The sequence below is a fragment of the Chenopodium quinoa genome, unplaced genomic scaffold, assembly GCF_001683475.1.
Source record: "Chenopodium quinoa cultivar QQ74 unplaced genomic scaffold, ASM168347v1, whole genome shotgun sequence".
Lineage (NCBI taxonomy): Eukaryota > Viridiplantae > Streptophyta > Magnoliopsida > Caryophyllales > Amaranthaceae > Chenopodium > Chenopodium quinoa.
The window spans coordinates 2,153,062-2,175,746 of NW_018743033.1; the positions used below are offsets into that span (position 1 = coordinate 2,153,062).

At 35.6% G+C, this 22,685-nt stretch overlaps 1 protein-coding gene, 1 long non-coding RNA gene and 1 pseudogene across 2 annotated transcripts; 2 read left to right on the forward strand and 1 right to left on the reverse strand.

Moving 5' to 3' along the window:
• Nucleotides 1-976: 976 nt before the first annotated feature.
• Nucleotides 977-21,003, reverse strand: LOC110730578. Its single transcript, XR_002513093.1, has 3 exons — nucleotides 20,730-21,003; nucleotides 19,586-19,708; nucleotides 977-1,292 (listed from the first exon to the last, which is right to left on the reverse strand). It is a non-coding gene; the product is annotated as an uncharacterized LOC110730578 (long non-coding RNA).
• LOC110730575 (cytochrome P450 CYP82D47-like) lies at nucleotides 1,389-3,842 on the forward strand. The gene is made up of 2 exons (XM_021910400.1): nucleotides 1,389-2,532; nucleotides 3,069-3,842. Exons 1-2 carry the CDS (start codon nucleotides 1,600-1,602, stop codon nucleotides 3,711-3,713), a joined length of 1,578 nt encoding a protein of 525 aa, XP_021766092.1. The 5' UTR covers nucleotides 1,389-1,599; the 3' UTR covers nucleotides 3,714-3,842.
• On the forward strand, nucleotides 16,840-19,352 carry LOC110730576 (annotated as a pseudogene).
• Nucleotides 21,004-22,685: the final 1,682 nt, after the last annotated feature.

A 22,685-nucleotide genomic window follows, 5' to 3' on the forward strand; every position in this document is an offset into this window, starting at 1 on the left:
CTCCAGCTTCAGCCACAATCCAGCCGCCGTTTCCTGATCAGCCACCTCCGTGATGATTTGATCATCAAGACTAAGTAATATGGTAGAGTGTGCCTTCTCTTCCATAACTTCTAACTGCGAGTCAGTCGGTCCGTCTCCTGACTCCGAAGTAGTACTCTTTGGAGCCAACGGACGCCATATCTGCTGTTGTTTTAACAGAGCCTTCATCTTAATTTGCCATAGCCCGAAACTATTTTTCCCGGTAAACTTCTCAATTCTTATTGTTGAATCTCCTGCCATTGTTATCTTCAAGAAACTCTCCAAGGATTGAACCTGAGCTCTTGATACCAATTGTTGTGCGACAGCGGAAGCAAAGGTCGAAAACAAACAAGAAAACAATAAAGAAATTCAATGCAAACAATAAGAACAACACCAAGAATTTACGTGGTTCACTATCGATGTGATAGCTACGTCCACGGGCACCGAGATCGAATGATTTCACTATAAACTGCAAAGATTACAAAGATGATTCTTGTATTTCTCAAGAACGGCTCTCACTCTCCCTCTCTTCCCCCTAATACTGATATTAGGGAGGTTTTATATTAATCCCTAATTAAAAGATACTTGGGCAAAAAGATAATAAAATAAGATAACCTAAAACCGCAAAATCCGCGTTCCGTATTTTTCCTTCTCCGCCCGGTCAGACCGGGCAAGGTCTGCCCGATCGGGCGCGAGAAGAAAACTCCATACGAATGCTTCAACGTATCCAACCCCCACCGCCCGGTCAGACCGGGCAAGGTCTGCCCGATCGGGCGAAGGCTCGCCCGGTCGGGCGAAGGCTCGCCCGGTCGGGCGCGAGAGCAGCTTCTTCAACGAATTTGCCAGGCACCTCTTCTTCTTCCGCCCGGTCAGACCGGGCAATGTCCGCCCGATCGGGCGGACAAAGCTACGAAGTACGAGTCACCTAATATACTTATCAACAAACTGTTATAATTTTTTACTTAGTGATAATTAAAATATATTTGTGTTCAAAATTTTGCATTAGCAAGAGATGGATGTAATGAAATAATACCTTTGTTAACACAATTCATTAAAGTCAAGTGTGAAAAGCCGGAAGAAAGAAAAAGAATGGAGGATGCACAAGATATATAATCTCATGGGTTAATTTCACAAGCCTAATAGATAAATTCAATGCATGTTCACCTCTGCAAAGCACCAAGCCGCAAGGTCAGACGATTTCTGAGGCTTTTCCTGGCTTATTCACATAGCATTTTGCTCAAAATTGTCATCCCATACGTCATATTCCTACAAAACTAAGGCTGAGATTCAGAAAGAGGCAAATACATTACAGTTTAGGATACTTTTTTAGTCAAAAAAAAAACAAAAAACAAGTGGAAACAAAAGTCCAGCAACAATAATTTAGTTTTCTAAAGAAAACAAACTTAATAGAGTTAGCACTCACATGTTTAAATATCTTCAGTATCTAAACATAGACTATTCTAGTAATTTTAATCATATCATACGAGTAATGCCATCGCAGAAAAATCTTGCTGAAGTCTGTAAGAAAAACTTCAAAAACACAAGTCTCAGTTCACCACCACAAAAAAGCTGTAAAACAAAATGGAATTTAAATTTCAACTACCATTTCAGCTGTCTGCTGAAGCTACAAGCTTTCTTGCCTTATTTCTATTTCTCTACTGCCTCTACTGTCTGTTTCAACAAAAAAAGAGAACTGATACCAAGGCGAAACCTCCCCAGCCTTCTGGTTCTTGGCCTGTTATTGGCCATCTACATCTTCTAGGAGAGCTTCCTCACATAACCTTGGGAAAATTAGCAGATAAATATGGTCAAATCTTTATGATCAAGCTTGGTATCCACCAAGCTTTGGTGGTGAGTACAGCAGAGATGGCGAAAGAGTGCTTAGGCGGCACCAATGACAAAGTATTCTTAAATCGTCCTCAAAAAATCTTTATAGAACATATGGCTTACAATGGTGCCATGTTGGGCTTCAGCCAATATGGCCAATACTGGCGTGAGATGCGTAAGATTACCACTATCGAGCTACTGTCTGCCCATCGGGTAGAGATCCTTAAACATGTCAGGATATCTGAGGTAAGATCGGCGATGAAGAGTATAACAGTTGCTAGGTCTGAATCAACTGACATGAAACAATGGTTTACTGATATAAGCATGAACACTATTGTAAAATTAATTTCAGGCAAGTCATTGAAGAAATTCTACCAAGGGGAGGAATATAATAGGTGTGTAAAGGCATTCAGGGATTTCTTTGAATTGGCAGGTGTATTCGTCCCTGCTGATGCACTGCCCTTCCTGAGGTGGTTTGATATCGGAGGGTACGAGAAAAAAATGAAGAAAGCAGCAAAAGAGATTGATCATATAGCTCAAAGGTGGTTAGATGAACATAAAAACAGAAGCTCTAATGAGGCACAGAGAAAGCTGGACTTCATGGATGTGATGCTTGGTATTTTCGAGTCTGGACAGGAAAAGCCTTCCAAATACGAAACAGATGCAATTATCAAAGCCACTTGCACAGTAAGAACTTTTACGCACGCACTATCAGTGTTTGATTAATTCTTGAACAATCTAATCTTATGACAAGAACAAAAAAATTATTATACTGCAACCATGTTTACATGATAGCTTTGTTCGAATCTGATCTCATTTTAGTTATGAACTAAGCTTGGATAGCCCTTAATCTGAACTTATTTTGAAATTTTTACAATGGGGAAAAGAACAAGTCTTATACAGTTGTTAGAGGTGGTTACAGGTCAGTGAGTTCTGCTGAGTGATAAAAATGAACTAATATGCAGACCTAAGTTTTACCATTATCTTACTCCACTCTCAAAACAAAGTGAAATTAGAGCTAATCCATACATTAATAACCAAGAAAGGACATAATATTGCTTATTGTCAAGCATAATAATTTCTAGTGAGATATTTATGGCTCAATCCGAACCCTCTTTTATATCACTGGCTAGCCCTCTCTAATTAATTCCATCAAATTTTATAGTTGTTCAATTCTTAGATGAGATATTTTCAAACATTAATTATTTTCTTGTACTTGGAAGGCAATGATTTTAGCAGCAGCAGATACCACAGCAGTAACCTTAACATGGGCACTGTCATTGCTACTCAACAATAAAGAAGTTCTGAAGAAGAGTCAAGCTGAACTCGACATCGTGGTGGGCAAAGAAAGGCAGGTGGAAGAATCAGACCTCAAGAATTTAGTCTACTTGCAAGCAGTTCTCAAGGAGACTATGAGACTATACCCTGCTGCACCCCTTTCAGTCCCTCGAGAAGCTATTTCAGATTGTATTGTGAGTGGTTACAATATTCCAGCTGGGACACAACTCTTTGTCAATCTTTACAAGATACACAGAGATCCACTAGTTTGGGAAAACCCTTTAGATTTTCACCCTGAAAGGTTTCTCACAACTAATAAAGACTATGATGTGCGAGGCCAGAGTTTTGAGTTTATGCCTTTTGGAAGTGGAAGGAGGATATGTCCTGGTATATCTTTTGCCCTTTCGGTCATGCAGTTTACACTAGCTAATTTACTCCATGGATTTGACATCTCAATTCCATTGGATGAAACTGTTGACATGACTGAGGGTTTCGGAATAACCAACCTCAAAACTACACCACTTGAGGTCATCCTCACCCATCGCCTTCCTTCCAACCTTTATAATGACTTTACAATGGTTGTTGATTGATTATCATCTGTGTACCACCTTTTCTTTTCTGCACTAATATGTTGTGCAGCAATCAGTAATAATCACTACAATTTTATAATTTACATTAAGCTACATATTTTGGTCATTCGAAGATGGCCTCCCTTCTTATAAATCTGTTTTCAACCCTTAGCAAATCATCCAACATCAGTGAATGAAGGACATGATGAACTTGATCCATTACTGACATTCTTGAGTACTTATATACCATATCACCATATGGTTTTTGTCTGCGAAAAAATATTTCTATAGCGGAAAGAAATCTACAATACAATAATAAAGTATCAACAGATAGCATCCAAATGATAAATTAATAAAAATATAGTCTACTTACAATATTCACTTTGAGTCCAGATTTTTCCCAAGATTGCTCAGGAGGTAGCATTCTACATTTAGCCAGTTTGTTAAAAGCAAGAAGCTTCTCATGGAGAGTCATTCACAACTGTGGATTGTAACAAATTTAGTTAAATGCTTACACGTGTAACTCACATATTAAGAAAGGAGGACTAACTAGTATAGAGTTATAGATTTGGAAGGTGCTTGGTATAAACATTAGAAACGAAATGGAAAGAAAACAAATAAGAGCAGGGTAATGATTATTGATACCAAAGGTTATAGAGCAGTCTCAATTAGGTAGAAAGCATTACCCCCAAGTAAGGTAATTGTTACCTAGACCCTTTAACGGAACACTTAAAGACGGTAAGTCGGTAATGGTTTATTAAATCCATTTTTAGAGCAAAAAGGTACCCTTACCAAACATGTTCTTATAACATCATTAAACATTTTCAGTTGCCTCATGAAACCAAATTATAAATTTCTAACGACTTGTAAGAATGGTGGCAATGGGAATTAATTTGTACTTCGAATTCGGATATAGATTTGTAAAACAATTCAATGACCATTCCCATAATAATGCTAATTCACCGGAATTATTATATTTTATAAATTTCCATTACAATTCATTACCATTTGGGGTGATACAACCATAAGACTGTAAGATGTTGGGTGATAATAAACGAAGAAAACACCAAATTGGGGATGAGATTGCACTCATTGCAGTATACTATACATTAGTATGTTACTTTAGTTGTCAAATTAAAGTAAGGCAGTGTTTGGGAATCAATATTTCATTTCAAATTTTTTCATTTCAATCTGGGAATTGAAATACTAGTATTCAATTCCAAATATACTGTTTGGAACACCATAGAATTTTAAATTCATGAATTTTTTTTTCTATGTTGTTCGGTAAAATTATGGAAGTTTTATTCTACAACTTGAATCATTTAACAAAATTTCTTAAAAAAGAGTAAAAATAGAACACACGAGTGCGTGAGTTGGGAGGGCATTGTTCACATATAAAGGAGTTGGGATAAAGAACGATCAAGTACATCTTTTACTCGCCACATAAATGAGAGTTGAGTGTGTCAGCACTAGTCTTGAATTCGATATGCTCTTGTGGTTTGCTCTAATTGACAATTGTTAGGGAGGATTAGTAATTGGATGGATTTGAGTGATTGATTATGATGCATGTTTGTTGGATTTGCCTCGAGTTGTATCGTGGTTTTGAAATGGATTTGGGGTGAAGTTTTGATTTGTTTGATTCATTGCTTTGCTTAGGGACAAACAAAGATTTGGCTTGGGGGAGTTTGATATATATGGTTTTATATACTTTTTATCCCCCGTCCCACGGTCATTTTTATGCATATTTGAGCTCTTCGAGGCTATTTTTAGTACTAATGTGTGGTTTCGAGTGTTTTGTAGAGTTGGCATTTGTTTTGTAGGAATTCCCCCGATTTGTTGGTGTTTAATGGATTTCTGGCCACTACGGGATATCGAAGCTATGATCACATTCATGACCGTCGTTTGTAGCCCAATACCGATTATCTCGGTGACTAAAGGCTTGGTTTGTGGAATTGGTACAAGTACAAGACCAAGGAAGAAGTAAATTTGGGCCACAAGTGTTTGGAGCCCAAAGGAAAAGAAGAAAGAAGACTCGGCATTGAAATCAAAGCACAAAAATAGCGAAGCAATTAAAATCAAAGCGATAAAAGAGACGAGAAATAATACCAAATGAAGGAAATTTGAAATTGCACTAAAAGGGGAAAACTTGAGTTCAACAATAATCTCTCACTAAAATCTCTCTAAAAGCTTAAGAATGAAGATTGTAATCTAAAAACTTAGCTAATAAAGCTTACAAAAGAGTTTAAATACTAAACCCAAAATTAACTCAAAACACGATTCCTAAACGCCTCTAGAAAAACACGCGCCCGATCGGGTGAAAGGCCGCCCGACTGGGCCCGCCTTTTTCTTCACACCGCCTTTCTGGGCAACCGCCCGATCGGCCCTGATCTTTTTTTACCTTTAATATATGCCTTGATTAGTCTAGATTTAATTATGTGCGAGTAGTTAATTTCTAGGGTTCTAAGGGGATCCATAATTAATATGAAGGGATAAATTGTTTTGGTTAATTATTGATGTTGCATAATACTTTCTTATTGAATTGTTTTAATTCTTTACAATTAGATTATGAATCGAGCAGATGTGATTTGATTGTAAAAGTATAGTAATATTGAATTGATGAATATAGCAGATGTTAATTTGATATTAAAGGCTATTTTCAATAGGAACTTAGGTCTAGTAAATTGAGAGAGCCTATTAGATCTATGTTGTTTAATAAATTGCGAGAGCCTGTTAATCATGTTATGTTTACAATATTAATTGTTGATTGTTATGTTTTATCACAGAATATTAATTATTTATTGGTGAACCTGTGACCCTAAGCCTTTTATTATTGATTTCTCCCTTAGTTTAATTCATTCAACCCTATTTGTCTCTTGATAATTTAGATTATTTTAATTGATTAGGAATAGAAAAACGTTGTTTCCCTGTGGATTCGACCCTACTTCCCTTTCTATTAGTTAGTGGTCTTAGGAATTACTTTTGATTTTCAAGAAGACCATTTTTCCTAGATTTGGTGTCCCACGAGCTATCATTAGTGATGGTGGTTCTCACTTCCATGAAGGACAGTTGGACAACCTTCTAAAGAAGTATGGAGTCTACCACAGGACCGGGCTTAGTTACCATCCTCAAACAAGTGGTCAAGTTGAGATCTCTAATCGAGAAATCAAGTTGATTTTAGAAAAAGTGGTAGCTAAGTCAAGAAAGGATTGGAGTATGAAGCTTGATGACACACTTTGGGCGTACAGGACCGCATTCAAAACACCAATTGACACCTCTCCTTATAGACTAGTACGGTAAAGCAAGTCATATTCCCGTGGAATTGGAGTACAAAGCTTTTTGGGCAATCAAGGAGCTTAATATGGATTCTAAGGTTGCGGGTGAGAAAAGACTTCTCCAACTCAATGAGTTGGATGAGTTTAGATTGTCCGCTTATGACAGTGCGCAAATATACAAGGAGAAGACCAAGAAGTGGCACGACAAGAAGATCCTACTAAGAGATTCGCACCGGGAGACAAGGTTCTACTCTTTAACTCTAGAACTTAGCTTCCCTTAAGCTCTTCCTAGGGAAGCTAAAGTCTAGGTGGTCGGGTCCCTTTACTATCACTAAGGTGAATAAATTTGGTTCGGTTGAGCAATTAAATGACAAACGTGAAGAATTCAAGGTCAATGGTCAACGATTAAAGGTGTATCATGAAGGAGCTACCGTTAGAGTGATGGATGAAATCCACCCAACTCCACTCTCATCTTAGAACTAAGGTACAAAAGGTCGTGCGGGACCTTCATAAACCAGCGCTTTGAGAGAGTCAACCCGTATATTATGCTTTCTAGTCTAGCTTTTATTTTATTTATTTTTATAGAGAGGTGAGGAGAGTGCAAATTTTACATGTGTGAAGTAAGTTGTACAGGTTTTGAGTCATGAAGTAGGGAGATTTAAAGAGAAATAGTCAAAGAAAAATCACAAGCTCGGACTGGCTAGTGGCCGGATCGGGCAGGGCTCGCCAGCGCAACTGAAGTCGAGAAAAATCAAATTTCTTGCCCGATTGGGTATAGCCGCCCGACTGGGCGTGTATGTTGGTGAAAATCGAGCTGCAATTTCGCCCGATCGGGCGTAGTCGCCTGACCGGGCGCGCAAGCGAAGGAAAGAAACTTAAGAAATCTCGCCCAATCGGGCGAGAGTGCCCGATCGGGCACATTTTTGGCGAAATCAAGTTAAATCCAAAAGAAATCCCGGGCGAAGATTGCCTGATCGGGCGAGCCATCGAGATGAAGATCAAGGCTAAGTTCGGGCGCGCAAATGAGGATCCAAAAATCCAGAAGGTCGCCCGATCAGGCAAATAGACGCCCGATCGGGTGCGTGTTTTTACCCGGATTTCACAAACTCTTTTTCCCCTTCTTTCTTTCACTTTCTTCTTTCTTTCATCTCTTCTATCTTCACTTTCTCTCTCTACACTCCATTTATAAACCTTCAACTTCATATTCCAATCAAGATCTCTTCCAATTTTCTCATCAAACCTCAAAAATTTTACCATATTTTGAATCCTCTCACCTTCCTTTACATTTCCCACCTAATTTCTCTTTATTTTCTCAATCTTTTAGAAAACTCTAGAGAGAGAAATCTCAAGTTTTTCTAAAATTAACTTCTAATGGCTTCAAAAAGATCAAGAGGACAAAGAGGAGAGCAACCAATGGCACCCATGGTTGACCCGGAGCTCCAAATCAATGGATGGGAGGAGGTGGTGGTTACTAGCCAAGAACAAAAGCAAAGGATGCTCAATCTCATCCCTAGGTAGGTAATCACTACCCGTTTTGTTCATCATCCTACTTTGATTACTATGGGAATAGATAAACAAGTAGAGAAATTGTTTAAGGGTATTGGCATGACTAGTTTCTTTGATATGCATTGTGACACTTATCATTATCTAACGGTAGAGTTTATTTCTACTTTTATTTTGATAAAATCGAAATCAAAATCAAATGATTTTCATGTTCAATTTCGTTTGTTAAACAATGATGTGAGATGTTCTTTGAAAGATTTTAGTAAATTGTTTGAATTGAAGGTCGATAGACCACCCACTCCACCTAGGGACTTTAATGGTGAGGTTTACAAGGCCCTTACGGGGGAGGTTTTAGAAAGCTTCCAACATGCCAAAGGCACCATCATCCAACACCCCGTGCCAATGTTTTGGCAACGATTTGTAGGTCCCACAATCTTTAGGAGGCAGGAGCCGGCTAATGTTAGGGCGGATGAACTAGAACTCCTAGCCTCCTTTGTACCCCGAGTGTGGGAAGCTTAACATCACGTTAAAGATGGCCCAACATTTTCAACGTAGTGCTAAGGCTTCCGAAACATCGAGGGCAAGAACCCCTATTTACTTTGGTGGGTTAGTGACCCACATTGCGGTTAAATTGTTGGGGTTTGAGCCTAATGACCATAGGAGGGTGGATGGGAGTACTTTGATGGACCTAAGATACCTAGGAGGGCTTAATTGGGTTCAACCTACCTATAGCGTGAGTCGGCCTAATGAGTTATGGTGGATAGTCCATAGAGAACCGAGTAGGAGAGACCGAGCTTTTAAATTGCCCAACCCCGCTATGACTAAGTTTGATACGGGTAATACATATTACACCTATGTTATTGGCAATGAAGGAGAAACTCAAGAATCTCCCCAACCTCCACCGCAACTCCAACCTCAACCTCCACCTCATTTTGAACCCCAACTCCAACCTTACATGCAAGACATCCCCTCCTCCTCTCATGACTATAACATTGATCCTAATGCACCATATGACTTTTCGGCTTTTAGGGGCCAACTTGATAGGATTGAGAGAGGGCAAAGGAAGGGTAGAGGGAATGGTTCAATCCCTTGATAGAAGGGTGGGGTCACTTGATAGGAGGATTGGGTATGTTGAGAGAAACCTAGGGAGGGGTTTATATCCCATGTATGATGATTATGCACATCTAGGTGTCATCCCCTTGAAGCTATGCTTCCCGATTGGTTTCAACCTCCCCAAGGAGAGTACACCGCCCCTAGTGATTATAGTTCTTATGTGGACTACACTTCTGTCCATGGTTATGGGGCCGATGTTCCTTTTGGAGGGTTAGGTGGGAATATGGATCCTAACTATTTTGCAGGTAGCTAGGGTCATGGAGGTGTTGGTTCTTGCCATGGAGGTGGTGGTGGCTATGCTAGGATGGATGCGAATGATGATGATGATGATGATGAGTAGATACATGTAGCTACACTCTCAAGTCAATGAGGGCATTGCTTGATTTGGCTTGGGGGGAGATGGTTTTGTATATATGGTATTCTTTCTCTCTTCTCTATTTTATTGCTTTCTTAGGATTAGATTTTATTGCTTTCGAAAAAAAAAATGCAAAAATACGTTCCAATGAAAAGATAAATCATGCTTCCATGTGCCCCTTGATGAAAATTGTTTGGAAAATTTGTTTTGACTCTTGGTTAATGATGATGAACATTGTGGATTAGTTGGTCATGATTTGATGTTTGATTGCCTTGAAACTTAACATGCGTCAATTTTGCCCAACTACTTGTGATATAGTGCTTGACTAGTTGATTTGGTAAGGAATGTGTGTTAGTTCTTGGTATATCAATGAAGTTGAGTATTGGTTTTTAACTATGAGTAATGTTTATATGATTCACTATTATGCACAATGAGGAGGACGAAGGCGTTTTTTCTTTTAGGTGGCCTTCGGATGATATTAGATACATTTGTTCCCTTTTTGCTACCCATGTTGTTTCCTTGACTTTTCATTGTTTATTTAGCCACATTACAAGCCTATTTTTCCCCATTGGTTACTAGTCCCAAGCTTGGATTGGGGGAGCTATTAGTGAGTGAGGTGAGGGAGTTTGTAGTGTGCTTATATAGTGCACAATGTGGGTGGGTTTTGAGAAGTTGATTTGTTCTTGATTGTGGTTTATTTTTGGTGATTTGAAAGATGAATTTTCTTGAAAAATAAAGCATGATGAATGAGAAAAGAGAAAGAAAAGTGAACTTCAAAAGAAAAGAAAAGAAAAAAAAATCAAGTTCAAAAGAAAAGAAAAAGAGTTCAAAGTTTGTTTGATCACTCAAGTTGTATATATAATGTTATTTTTGTGTGAGTGAAATTGTAAGTGTTAGAAAAATTTGTGAAGAAATTGGTTTGTTTGTTTGGTGAACTTTTGTAGTGTTGAGTTACGTTGGAGATGATTGGTCATAATCTATTTTTGACCTTGGTATTACTAGGATTTGGCTCCCTTAAGCATGACTTTGCTCTCACATTTTTCCAAATATTTCCTACCCTTTACCTAAGCCTTACACTACAAGCTTTGAAGACCTTCCGACCTTTGTGCATAGAGTCGTGTGAATGTGAAAGTAGTTGTTTACCAATGCGGACAATGATTTGATATATTCTGAGTCGACTACTAGGTTGAGTGTATGTCTTTAAAACACACGAGTGCGTGAGTTGGGAGGGCATTGTTCACATATAAAGGGGTTGGGATGGAGAGCGATCAAGTACATCTTTTACTCGCCACATAAATGAGTTGAGTGTGTCAGCACTAGTCTTGAATTCGATATGCTCTTGTGGTTTGCTCTACTTGACGATTGTTAGGGAGGATTTAATTGGATGGATTTGAGTGATTGATTATGATTCATGTTTGTTGGATTTATCTTGAGTTGTATCGTGGTTTTGAAATGAATTTGGGGTGAAGTTTTGATTTGTTTGATTCATTGCTTTGCTTAGGGATAAGCAAAGGTTTGGCTTGGGGGAGTTTGTTATATGTGTTTGATATACTATTTTATCCTCCATCCCACGGTCATTTTTATGCATATTTGAGCTCTTTGGGGCTATATTTAGTATTATTGTGTGGTTTCGAGTGTTTTGTAGAGTTGACATTTGTTTTGTAAGAATTCCCCCGATTTGTTGGCGATTTCTTTAGTTTTCCGGCCACTACGGGATATCGAAGCTATGATCACATTCATGACCATCGTTTGTAGCCCAAGACCAATTATCTCGGTGACTAACGGCTTGGTTCGTGGAATTGGTACAAGTACAAAACCAAGGAAGAAGTAAATTTGGGCCACAAGTGTTTGGAGCCCAAAGGAAAAGAAGAAAGAAAATTCGTCCTATGAAAAAAAGACCGGGCCCGATCGGGCGGTTGCCTAGAAAGGCGGTGTGAAGAAAAAGGCGGGCCCAATCTGGCGGCCCTTCACCCGATCGGGCGCGTGTTTTTCTAGAGGCGTTTAGGAATCATGTTTTGAGTTAATTTTCGGTTTAGTATTTAAACTCTTTTGTAAGCTTTATTAGCTACGTTTTTAGATTACAATTTTCATTTTTAAGCTTTTAGAGAGATTTTAGTGAGAGATTATTGTTGAACTCAAGTTTTCCCCTTTTAGTGCAACTTCATTTTTCCTTCATTCGGTATTATTTCTCATCTCTTTTATCGCTTTGATTTTAATTGCTTCGTTATTTTTGTGCTTTGATTTCAATCATGTCTTTTATATATGCCTTGATTAATCTAGATTTAATTATGTGTGAGCAGTTAATTTCTAGGGTTCTATGGGGATCCATAATTAATATGAAGGGATAAATTATTTTGGTTGATTATTGATATTGGATAATAATTTCTTATCGAATTGTTTTAATTCTTTACAATTAGATTATGAATCGTGCAGATGTGATTTGATTATAAGAGTATAGCAATATTGAATTGATGAATCGAGCAAATGTTAATTTGATATTAAAGGATATTTTCAATAAGAACTTAGGTCTAGTAAATTATGAAAGCCTGTTAGATCTATGTTGTTTAATAAATTACGAGAGCCTGTTAATCATGTTATGTTTGCAATATTAATTATTGATTGTTATGTTTTATCCCGGAATATTGATTATTGGTGAACCTGTCACAGTAGGCCTTTTATTATTGATTTCTACCTTAGTTTAATTCATTCAAACCTATTTGTCTCTTGATAATTTAGATTATTTTAATTGATTAGGAATAGAAAAACGTTGTTTCCCTGTGGATTCGACTCTACTTCACTTTCTATTATTAGTTAGTGGTCTTAGAAATTACTTTTGATTAGGTGATACGACTTTAGCCTGTCACCGTTCACTTCACCTTATTTTTTCTGAACTTAAATTAATTTTACTAAATTGAAATTATTTTTGCTTAACCTTAATTATTATTACTGAATTGAAATTAATTATGCTGAACTGAAATTATTTTTACTGATTCTTTATTATATTTCTTCTTTAAAGTTACTGATTTTTGCTGAACTGAAATTATTTGTACTAAAGTGAAATTAATTTTACTGAACTAAACTTATTTTTTATTAACTAAAATTATTTTTACTGAATATAATTTGTTTAAGGTGAAGTGAACAAGGCATAAGGTAGATTTTTTTTTTTTTGAAAATGTTGGTAAAATTTAAAATGACTTAAATTAAAGATGGTAAAGGTTTCTATTTTTTTTTTGAACTGTAAAATGCAATACTTACTATAATTGACCGCTTCTTTAGATGCATAATCTCCTTATAATCCCTACCTAGCTTATTAAAAATTTAACCAAATGCTTAAGAATAGTGTTACGCAAACTATATCCTTTAAAATGTCTATTTACATAATTATCCCCATCTATGTATGTGAATCACATATTTGACATTTTTATTTCTATTTTCTTCCTTTTGTTTTTACCTGCATAGCTCTTGGCCTTTTTTTTTCCTTCCCTTTTCTTCCATACTTTTTAAAAAGCTTGAAATAACTCTTATAAATAATGTTTGAACAATTATACTCTTTAAATTAAAACTAAAGTTGTGATATTTAAACCAAACTGAAAGAGATTCTCAGACAAGGGTAGCTATGTGCACGCTTCAGCCACCCTAGTTGAATCAAAAGTTATATCATTTTTATAAATCTCTCTCATCACATGGTCCCCCACTTCTACCCTACTCACACTTTTTACATACCCCTGTCTATTCATTTCAAATGTCCCATAATTTTATACCAATTTTTTTAAAATGTTGTACTTCATCTTTTATAATTATTCTCAACTAGCCTTAAATATATGCAAAGTGAGAAACGAGCACAACATTTTGGGACAACAAGAGTATATATCTTCAATTATATTTTGTAACACCCCAAATTATCTTTTGTTTGAAATCTTAGCCTATATAATGGCCTAGCTTCCAAAACTTACTACGGAGTACAAAAATTAAAATCTTAATGCGCCACTAGGCCCACCATACATGCCATACCGGCATACCCAACAAAAAACTTAAAGTGATCCGTTTTGAAATTTAATGTGCGTGAAGTAGTGTAACATGACTCAAATCCTAAATGACCAATCCAACCCAATTAGACCAATTTCGAATCCGAATAATGACCCAATAACTAGCATAGCTGCTTTTGCTTGAATTTGTTATTCCATGTCACATTTTTTCCTGATCTAACCTGATATTTCAAGAAGAGGCATTGTGCTACAGTATTTGTTACACTAATGTTCGAAATGAATGAATATAACAAGTTGTAATTTTTTACTAATCGTTTATCACGCTGAAACAAAAGTCAATACAAATGCCAATAATCTTAATTTGCTATTTAAAAGAAACAAAGTACACACTTCATCATGTTTAAAGATGTTCCTTCGGCAACTAAACATCATTGGCTAATAAATTATTTAATAATTTAACTAAACATCATATCATATAAATAAGGAATCTGGAATCCTATAAAAATCCCACATACTTTCAAACATAGATCAATCTTATTGAAAAGTCGTCAGAAAGAAAAAAAAAAATATAGTCTTGAGACACATATTCTCAGTGTAACACCCAAAAAAAAAAAGACATTAAATGCAAATGGAATCTAAGTTTGAACTGCCCATTCAGTTCTCTGCTGAAGCTGCAAGCTTGCTAGCCTTAATACTATTTCTATACTGCCTGTTTCGACGAAAACAGAAGGCGGATACTAACGGAAAACTCCCTCAACCATCTAGTTCATGGCCTTTAAAAGGCCATCTGCATCTTCTGGAAGGACTTCCTCACATAGCCTTGGGGAAATTAGCAGATAAATATGGTCCAATTTTTATGATTAAGCTCGGTGTACAATGAGCCTTGGTTGTAACTTGTAAGCACGGCAAAGATAGCAAAAGAGTGCTTAGGCGGCACCAGTGACAAAGTATTCTGAAATCATCCCCAAACAATATTTGTAGAGCATATGACTTACAATGGTGCTATATTATGTTAGGCTTCAGCCAATATGGTCAATTCTAAGTTTACCACTATCGAGCTACTGTCCAACCATCGAGTAGAGATGTTAAAAAATGTCAGGGTCTCTGAGGTAAGATTGGCCATGAAGAATACATCTACTGCTAGGTCTGAATCAACTGACATGAAACAATGGTTTACTGATGTAAGTATGAACACTATAGTAAGATTAATTTCAGGCTAGTCAATGAAGGAATGTTATCAAGGGGAGGAATATAATAGGTGTGTAAAGGTATTCAGGGATTTCTTCGAGTTGGCAGCTATATTTGTCCCTGCTAATGCTCTGCCCTTCCTGAGGTGGTTAGATATTGAAGGGTACGAGAAAAAAATGAAGAAAGTGGCAAAAGAGATTGATCATATAGTCGAAAGGTAGTTGGATGAATGTGGCAAAAGAGATGTGATGCTTGGTATTTTCCAGACAGGACAAGAAACGGCTTCCAAATTCGAAACTGATACAATCATTAAAGGCACTTGCACGGTAAGAACTTTTACTCATTTTTCAAATTTAGTTTCAACATTAATAAGTATGATAGATTCTTAGATACTCTAATGTTCTGACAAGCTCAAAAAATTACATCACAAGCATGTTTTCACTAAGGTTTAGCTCATAAGCGGGGTTTAAGTTGTGATTAAACTTATGTGGTTTGCGATTTGAAGTAATTTTGAGACACAACGAGGTAAAGAACAAGTTCTTCAGAGTTGTCTAAAATTCAGAGATGACAACTCTGTTGATTGGTATAATTGGGAAAATTTAACTAGCAAGCACAACTCAAGTTTATTGGCATTCATAACAGAACAGATGAAACAGTACCAATAAAATAGCTTTAAGCTGAAGGGTGTTAAGAGAAAATATGATCAAGAACATAATGGATTCATTGGCAGAAAACACACTAGCAAATAAGTTTTAACAATATTTCATTCAACTATCTAGTACCCGATTACGAAGCCTTCCGATTTTACAAGTAGGGGGAAGGAGAGGTCATCACATACCTTATCAGTTGAAGGAAGGAAAAATTCCGGAGGGTAGCAAAATGACCATTGATTCTCTCTCGTCTTTGCCTCTCAGCCTCACAATAGTTCCTCAGAGCAATCGAATTCTTCCTAACCTCATCCATTTTACTGTCAGAAAGTGGTGACTCTCATACCCTTCCTAATGATTTACAACGTAATTCCAGATTCTTTGGCATAAACAAGCCAACATCAGGAATCTCTCGACTTTGGACTAGAAAACTCAAATCCATTGCACCAAAAAAATGAAAGAGATCGTTAAGGATTAAGAAACGAAATACACGACTAAGTAATCTATGAAAGAATTAAGGATGCAATTTTAATTTCCACCATTGGATGAATCGTTTTCCACCTCTTAACAAACTAAATAAAAAAAAAAAAATGAAAAATTATTTCCATGAAAACATTTTACACCAAACCAAATGGGGTCATCAAACTGTCAAACTTCCAATTGGCAAGAAATAGATGTTAACACAGTTCATTAAAGTTATTGAAATGGCATATTTTAAATGTATTAACAATATATGAAATTATGAACTACTAGTACTCTCTCAGCTTTATTTAATTTACCCATTCACTTTGCACCATTCACATACTCTACTAGTCTACTTTGATAAATATTGGTAAATTATACGTAATAAAAAAAATAGTCATGATCAATTCGTCTTAATATATAATCTTTTTAAAATTATACATAATAAAAAACAATAGTCATGATCATTTTTGTCATATTCCTACAAAACTAAGTCTGAGGTTCAGAAAGAGCCAAATGACCCAAATACATTACAGTTTATGACACATAATTTTTGTAAAAACAGGATAACACAAAAGTCCAGTGGGAATAAAAGTCCAACGCCAATAATTTAGTTTTTTCAAAGAAAGCAAAAATTTAGTAGGGTTGGCACTGACATTTTAAAATTGACCATATAATATGAAGAATCCCATAACAGAAATATCTTGCTGAAGTCTTAAAAAAAAAAAACTTGAGAAACACAAATCTCAGTCATTACCACAAAAAAGCTGTAAAACAGAATGGAATTTAAGTTTGGACTACCAATTCAGGTCTCTGCTGAAGCTACAAGCCTGCTTGCCTTATTACTAATTCTCTACTGCCTGTTTCAACCAAAAAAGAGAACTGACACCAATGTGAAACCTCCCCAGCCAACTACATCTTCTAGGAGAGCTTCCTCACATAACCTTGGGGAAACTAGCAGATAAATATGGTCAAGTCTTTATGATTAAACCGAGCTTTGGTTGTAAGCACAGCAGAGATGGCGGAAGAGTGCTTAGGCAGCTCCAATGACAAGGTATTCTTAAACCGTCCACAAAAAATCATTGTAGAACATATGGGTTACAATGGTGTCATGTTTGGCTTCAGCGAATATGGCCAATACTGGCGTGAGATGTGTAAGATTACCACTGTCGAGCTACTGTCCACCCATCGGGTAGAGATGTTAAAAATTATCAGGATATCAGCTGTAAGATCAGCGATGAAGAGTACATCAGTTGCCAGGTCTGAATTAACAGACATGAAAAAATGGTTTAGTGATATAAGCATGAACACTATTGTAAGGTTAGTTTCAGGCAAGTCACTGAAGGAATTAAACCAAGGGGAGGAATATAATAGGTGTATAAAGGCATTCAGAATTTTCTTCGAGTTGGCAGGTGTATTCGTCCCTGCTGATGCACTGCCTTTCCTGAGGTGGTTTGATATCGGAGGGTACGAGAAAAAAATGAAGAAAGCAGGAAAAGAGATTGATCATATTGTTCAAAGGTGGTTGGATGAACATAAAAATAGAAGCTCTAAAGAGGCACAAGGAAAGCTGGACTTCATGGATGTGATGCTTGGTATTTTCAAGTCTGGACAGGAAAAGCCTTCCAAATATGAAACAGATACAATAATCAAAGCCACTTGCACGGTAAGAACTTTTATATATGCAAAATTGATTTCTATATTATGGAATATCAGTGTTAGAAAAATTTTTGAACAGCTTAATGTTATGACAAGAACTTGAAAAAATTATATAGCAACCATGTTTTCATGATAGCTTTGTTCTAATCTGAGCTTATTTCAGTTACGTTGTGAACTAAGCTATAACAGCCCTTATGGTGTGTTTGGATAAAGAAATGGGAAAGAAAAGAAGGGGAGGGAGGTGAAGGGGAGCGAAGAGAAAGGAGGGGGAGGGAAGAAAGATAAGTTTTCCCTCCAAATCTCTCCATTGTTGTAGAGATCAATTTCTTAAAATTTAATCCCTCCATTTTATCCTTTCTAATTCCCTTCTTTTCTCATTTGATATCCAAATGAAAGAAATTACATCCCTCATTTTCCCTTCCTTTCCTTTCTTCCATTTCATTCAATCTAAAGAAAGTATTAATTCTGAACGTATTTTGAGATGTTTACAATGTGAAGAAGAGCAAGTCTTATACAGTTGTTTGAGGTGGTTACAGGTCAGCGAGTTTTCTAGAATTCTAGTGATAAAAATGAACTATTATGCAAACCTAAGTTTTACCATTATCTTACTCTCTCCAATCTTGAAACATAGTGATATTAGAGCTAATCCATAGATTACTAACCAAGAAATACATAATACTGCTTAATGTCAGGCATAATAATCACTAGTGAGATACATTTTTTTCAAACATTTAACTTTGTACTTGGAACTTGGAAGGAAATGATCTTAGGAGCAACAGACACCACAGCAGTAACCATGACATGGGCATTATCATTGCTACTCAACAATAAAGATACCCTGAAGAAAACTCAAGTTGAAGTAGACACGATAGTGGGAAAAGAAAGGCAGGTGGAAGAATCAGACCTCAAGAATTTAGTCTACTTGCAAGTAGTTCTCAAGGAGACTATGAGACTATACCCTGCTTCACCCCTTTCAGTCCCTCGAGAAGCTATTTCAGATTGTACTGTGAGTGGTTACAAAATTCCAGCTGGGACACAACTCTTTGTCAATCTTTACAAGATACCCAGAGATCCACAAGTGTGGGAAGACCCATTGGAATTTCGTCCTGAAAGGTTTCTCACAACACACAAAGACTGATGTTCGAGGCCAAAGTTTTGGATTTATGCCTTTTGGAAGTGGAAGGAGGATATGTCCTGCTATATCTTTTGCCCTTCCGGTCCTGCAGTTTACACTAGCTAATTTACTCCATGGATTTGACATCTCAACTCCATTGGGTGAAATTGTCGACATGACTGAAGGTTTTGGACTAACCAACCTCAAAACTACACCACTTGAGGTCATCCTCACCCATCGCCTTCCTTCCAACCTTTACTAAGGTTGTTAATTAATCTTCATTATCATACCACTTGTATGTCCTGCACTATTATGTAATAATATGGACAGGATTTTACTACAACTTTATGTTTTACATAAACTGCATTTTGGTCTGTTGAAGATGGCATACCTTCTTATAAAATCTGTTTTCAGACGCCCTTAATGAATCAACCAACATCCCCTAACAGCAGTGAATGAAGGATATGATGAAACTGATCTAATACTGACATATTTCAGTGCTTATTTATTATATGGTTTCTGTCAGCAAAATTATTTCTAAGTATCAACAGATAGCATCCAAATGATAAATTAATAATAATATAGTCCACTTACAATATTCTAGTCACTTTGAGTTCAGATTTTTCCCATGACTCAGGAGGTTGCATTCCCCATCTAGCCAATTTGTTGAAAGCAAGAAACTTCTCATGGAAAGCCATTCACAACATGTACATGATCCTGTGCATTGTAACAAATTTAGTTAAATGCTTGCACAAGTAACTCATATATTAAGAAAGGAGGACTAATTAGTATAGAGTTATAGATTAGGGAGGTGCTTTGTATAAACATTAGAAACGAAATAAAAAGAAAACAAACAAGAGGGAGAAATTATCAAATCCTTACCTCTTCAGTTGTTTGGTTTAACGAATCAATTTAAACTTGTGTGTTTGAGAAGGGTAATGATTATTGATAAATTGATACCAAAGGTTATAGAGCAGTCTCAATTAGGAGGAAGAAGATAATTAATACCAAGACCATTCTAACCAAACAATTAAAAACAATAATGGTTTATTGACTCCGTTAAAGTACCCTTACTATTCCCCAAAAAAAAAAAAAAAAAAAAAAAAAAAAGAAGGTATCCTTACCAAACATGCTCTTAAACTAGCATAGTTGTCTTATTGGTGCCAATTTCACTCAGTGTCAAGGAAAGTGGTACAAGTAATAGGAGACGAAACATAATCAAACTCTACAAAGAATCAAAACCTTTCCTATTGTACGACCCTTGATTTCAATGAAGAAAAAAAAGTGTTAAAACATGTTAGACCTCAGCAAATCAGCAATAAGATTTAAGCTAAGGAAAAGTAAAAACCCATGAAATCAAATAAAACCTCAACGACTTTTAGGAATAAAGGCAATGTAAAATAATTTGTACTTCGTTTATAGATTTGTACCAAAAAAGAAAAACAATATCCAATCCGGCAATCCCATAATAATGCTAGTTCACCAAAATCATTATATTTCATAAATTTTCATTACCATTTGAGATGATACGACCAGACGTTGGATGATAATGATCGGAAAAAAAAAAATAAACACAAAATTGGGATGAGATTGCAGTATACTTCGCAGTAAACATTGATATCTTACTTTAGTAGTTTAGTTGTCAAATTATATTGAATTCATTCCTAATATCACTATTTATAAACGAATTCAATAAACAAGTGAATTGAATTAGTTTTGAGCAATGAGCATTCACTACCTTCTCCAGACGATCCGGCAATGGAGATCCTATCAGATCAAATTTTCCTCCATGATTTTATGTTTTGCCGATTCTTGTAGGAGCTTTGATCTTAGCAGTGGCAGGAAGCTTTGTTTGTTTGTAATTGTTTAGAACAAAGGAAAAAATACAGTACAAGTTTATTAGCCTTTGTTTATCAGGGGACAAAACCGACCATCATCTAAAGATTAGTGAGTATATATGGTCTCTTTGGATCTTAGCCTGCAAGGATATAGTTTGGTGAAAGTAGATTGCTTACGGTACGAGTTGAGTTTGAGTTTGGGGTAGCTTGACTAGACTCGTTATTATATGCTTAGTGAAGTAGATTTTTATTAAGCTTTAACCGAGTTGATGTTTGACCAAATTTTAAACTTGACCAAGTTGGTGTTTGACCAAATTTCAAATTTGATCGAGTTAAGTCAAGCTTTGACCGAGTTGATTTTGAATAGCTTGCAACTTGACATGTCTTTGTAAAACTCCCTATTTATTGTAACATCTCGTCCTTCTCATTTTGTCTTTTGTGAAATATACATTTCATATGAGTACATATATGAAAATTTCATCATAAACCCAGGTGTACCATGCGCATAGTACACCCGGTCAAAATACAAGGGTTATAAAAAATGCGGAAAGAACCTTGTGTACAAAATATAAAAAACACGAGCAAAAAAATTCCAAAACGATTCCCTCCTTGGCTTAAGGGATTGATTTGTTATTTATACTCTTTGATTTATGGAATTGATTTATTATTTGCATTCCATATTACATTTGGTAAATGAATTTTTTATTTTTATTTTTTTTTTGTTAAATAAAAGAGAGAAATTAAGTTGATATAGAGAGGGAAACCATGGTAAATTTTGAATTTCGAAATGATTCAATGTTATTAAGGGGTTGATTTTACCGTTCCGACGAATCTTTTAATCAAAACATGTAACTGACTAATTCGTTGTTGGGAGAAAAGGTATTTTTCAATTTTTTAATTTTTTTTTCTTTATTTTTTCCTATTATTTTCTAAGGTTGAAGATGATGTTCTTCATATTATGATGAATGTTCATTTATCATTTCTTGGATCAATATTTATTTTTGAATTGGAATGGAATATGTTCTTTGACTCTGATTAATATGTTCTTTGAGTCTGAACAATATGTTCTTTATATTAGGAACATTTATCTTCAAGGTATTTACAATAGATTAAACATGTTGTTTACATATGAATAATACAAATTATGTTCTTTATGTTACAAACAATGTTTCTTTATCATTAAGATGAATATTATAACTAAATATAAAAATAAAAAATATGGTGAAAAAATATGATCAATTTTTTTGAGAATTTTTTAAAAGAAAATGATTGAAATAAAATAATTTGGAAACTAATAATTTGAAAATGAAATTTAAAATTTTGAATTTTTTGAAATTTGAAAAGGAAACCTTGAATTATTTCTAGTTAAAAATAATTTTTAATAACGAAATTCTAAAATCTAAATATTTTGGAATGATCTATCTATTACATATTACTAAAGGCGAAACCTAGAGGGACACTTGGAAGTGTTACATTAGAAATTTTCCCTCCAAAAGTATTATCCAAAAAAAAAAAAAAAAAAAAAATTCTTACTCTAACAAAGAATTGTATCTAGATTATTATATTCGCTTTGCATAAAATATAAACTAAACTTTCTAAAAATATTAAATAATTTATTATAACTATTAATTGTTTTTATTTTTTATTTTTTTTTTCTCCAAATATGTTTCATACTCTTAAACAATTGGTGTGTGGTGTAATTATTTTTTACACTGTTTTTATAATTTTGTTGTCATTAAAAGTATTTAACAACCATGCATCTATTGCACGGGGTTTAACCTATTTTGACACTAAATGCGTGGTAAAAATCAATTATTAATTATCTTTTATCTTTTTTACAAACTGTTTCTTAGAAA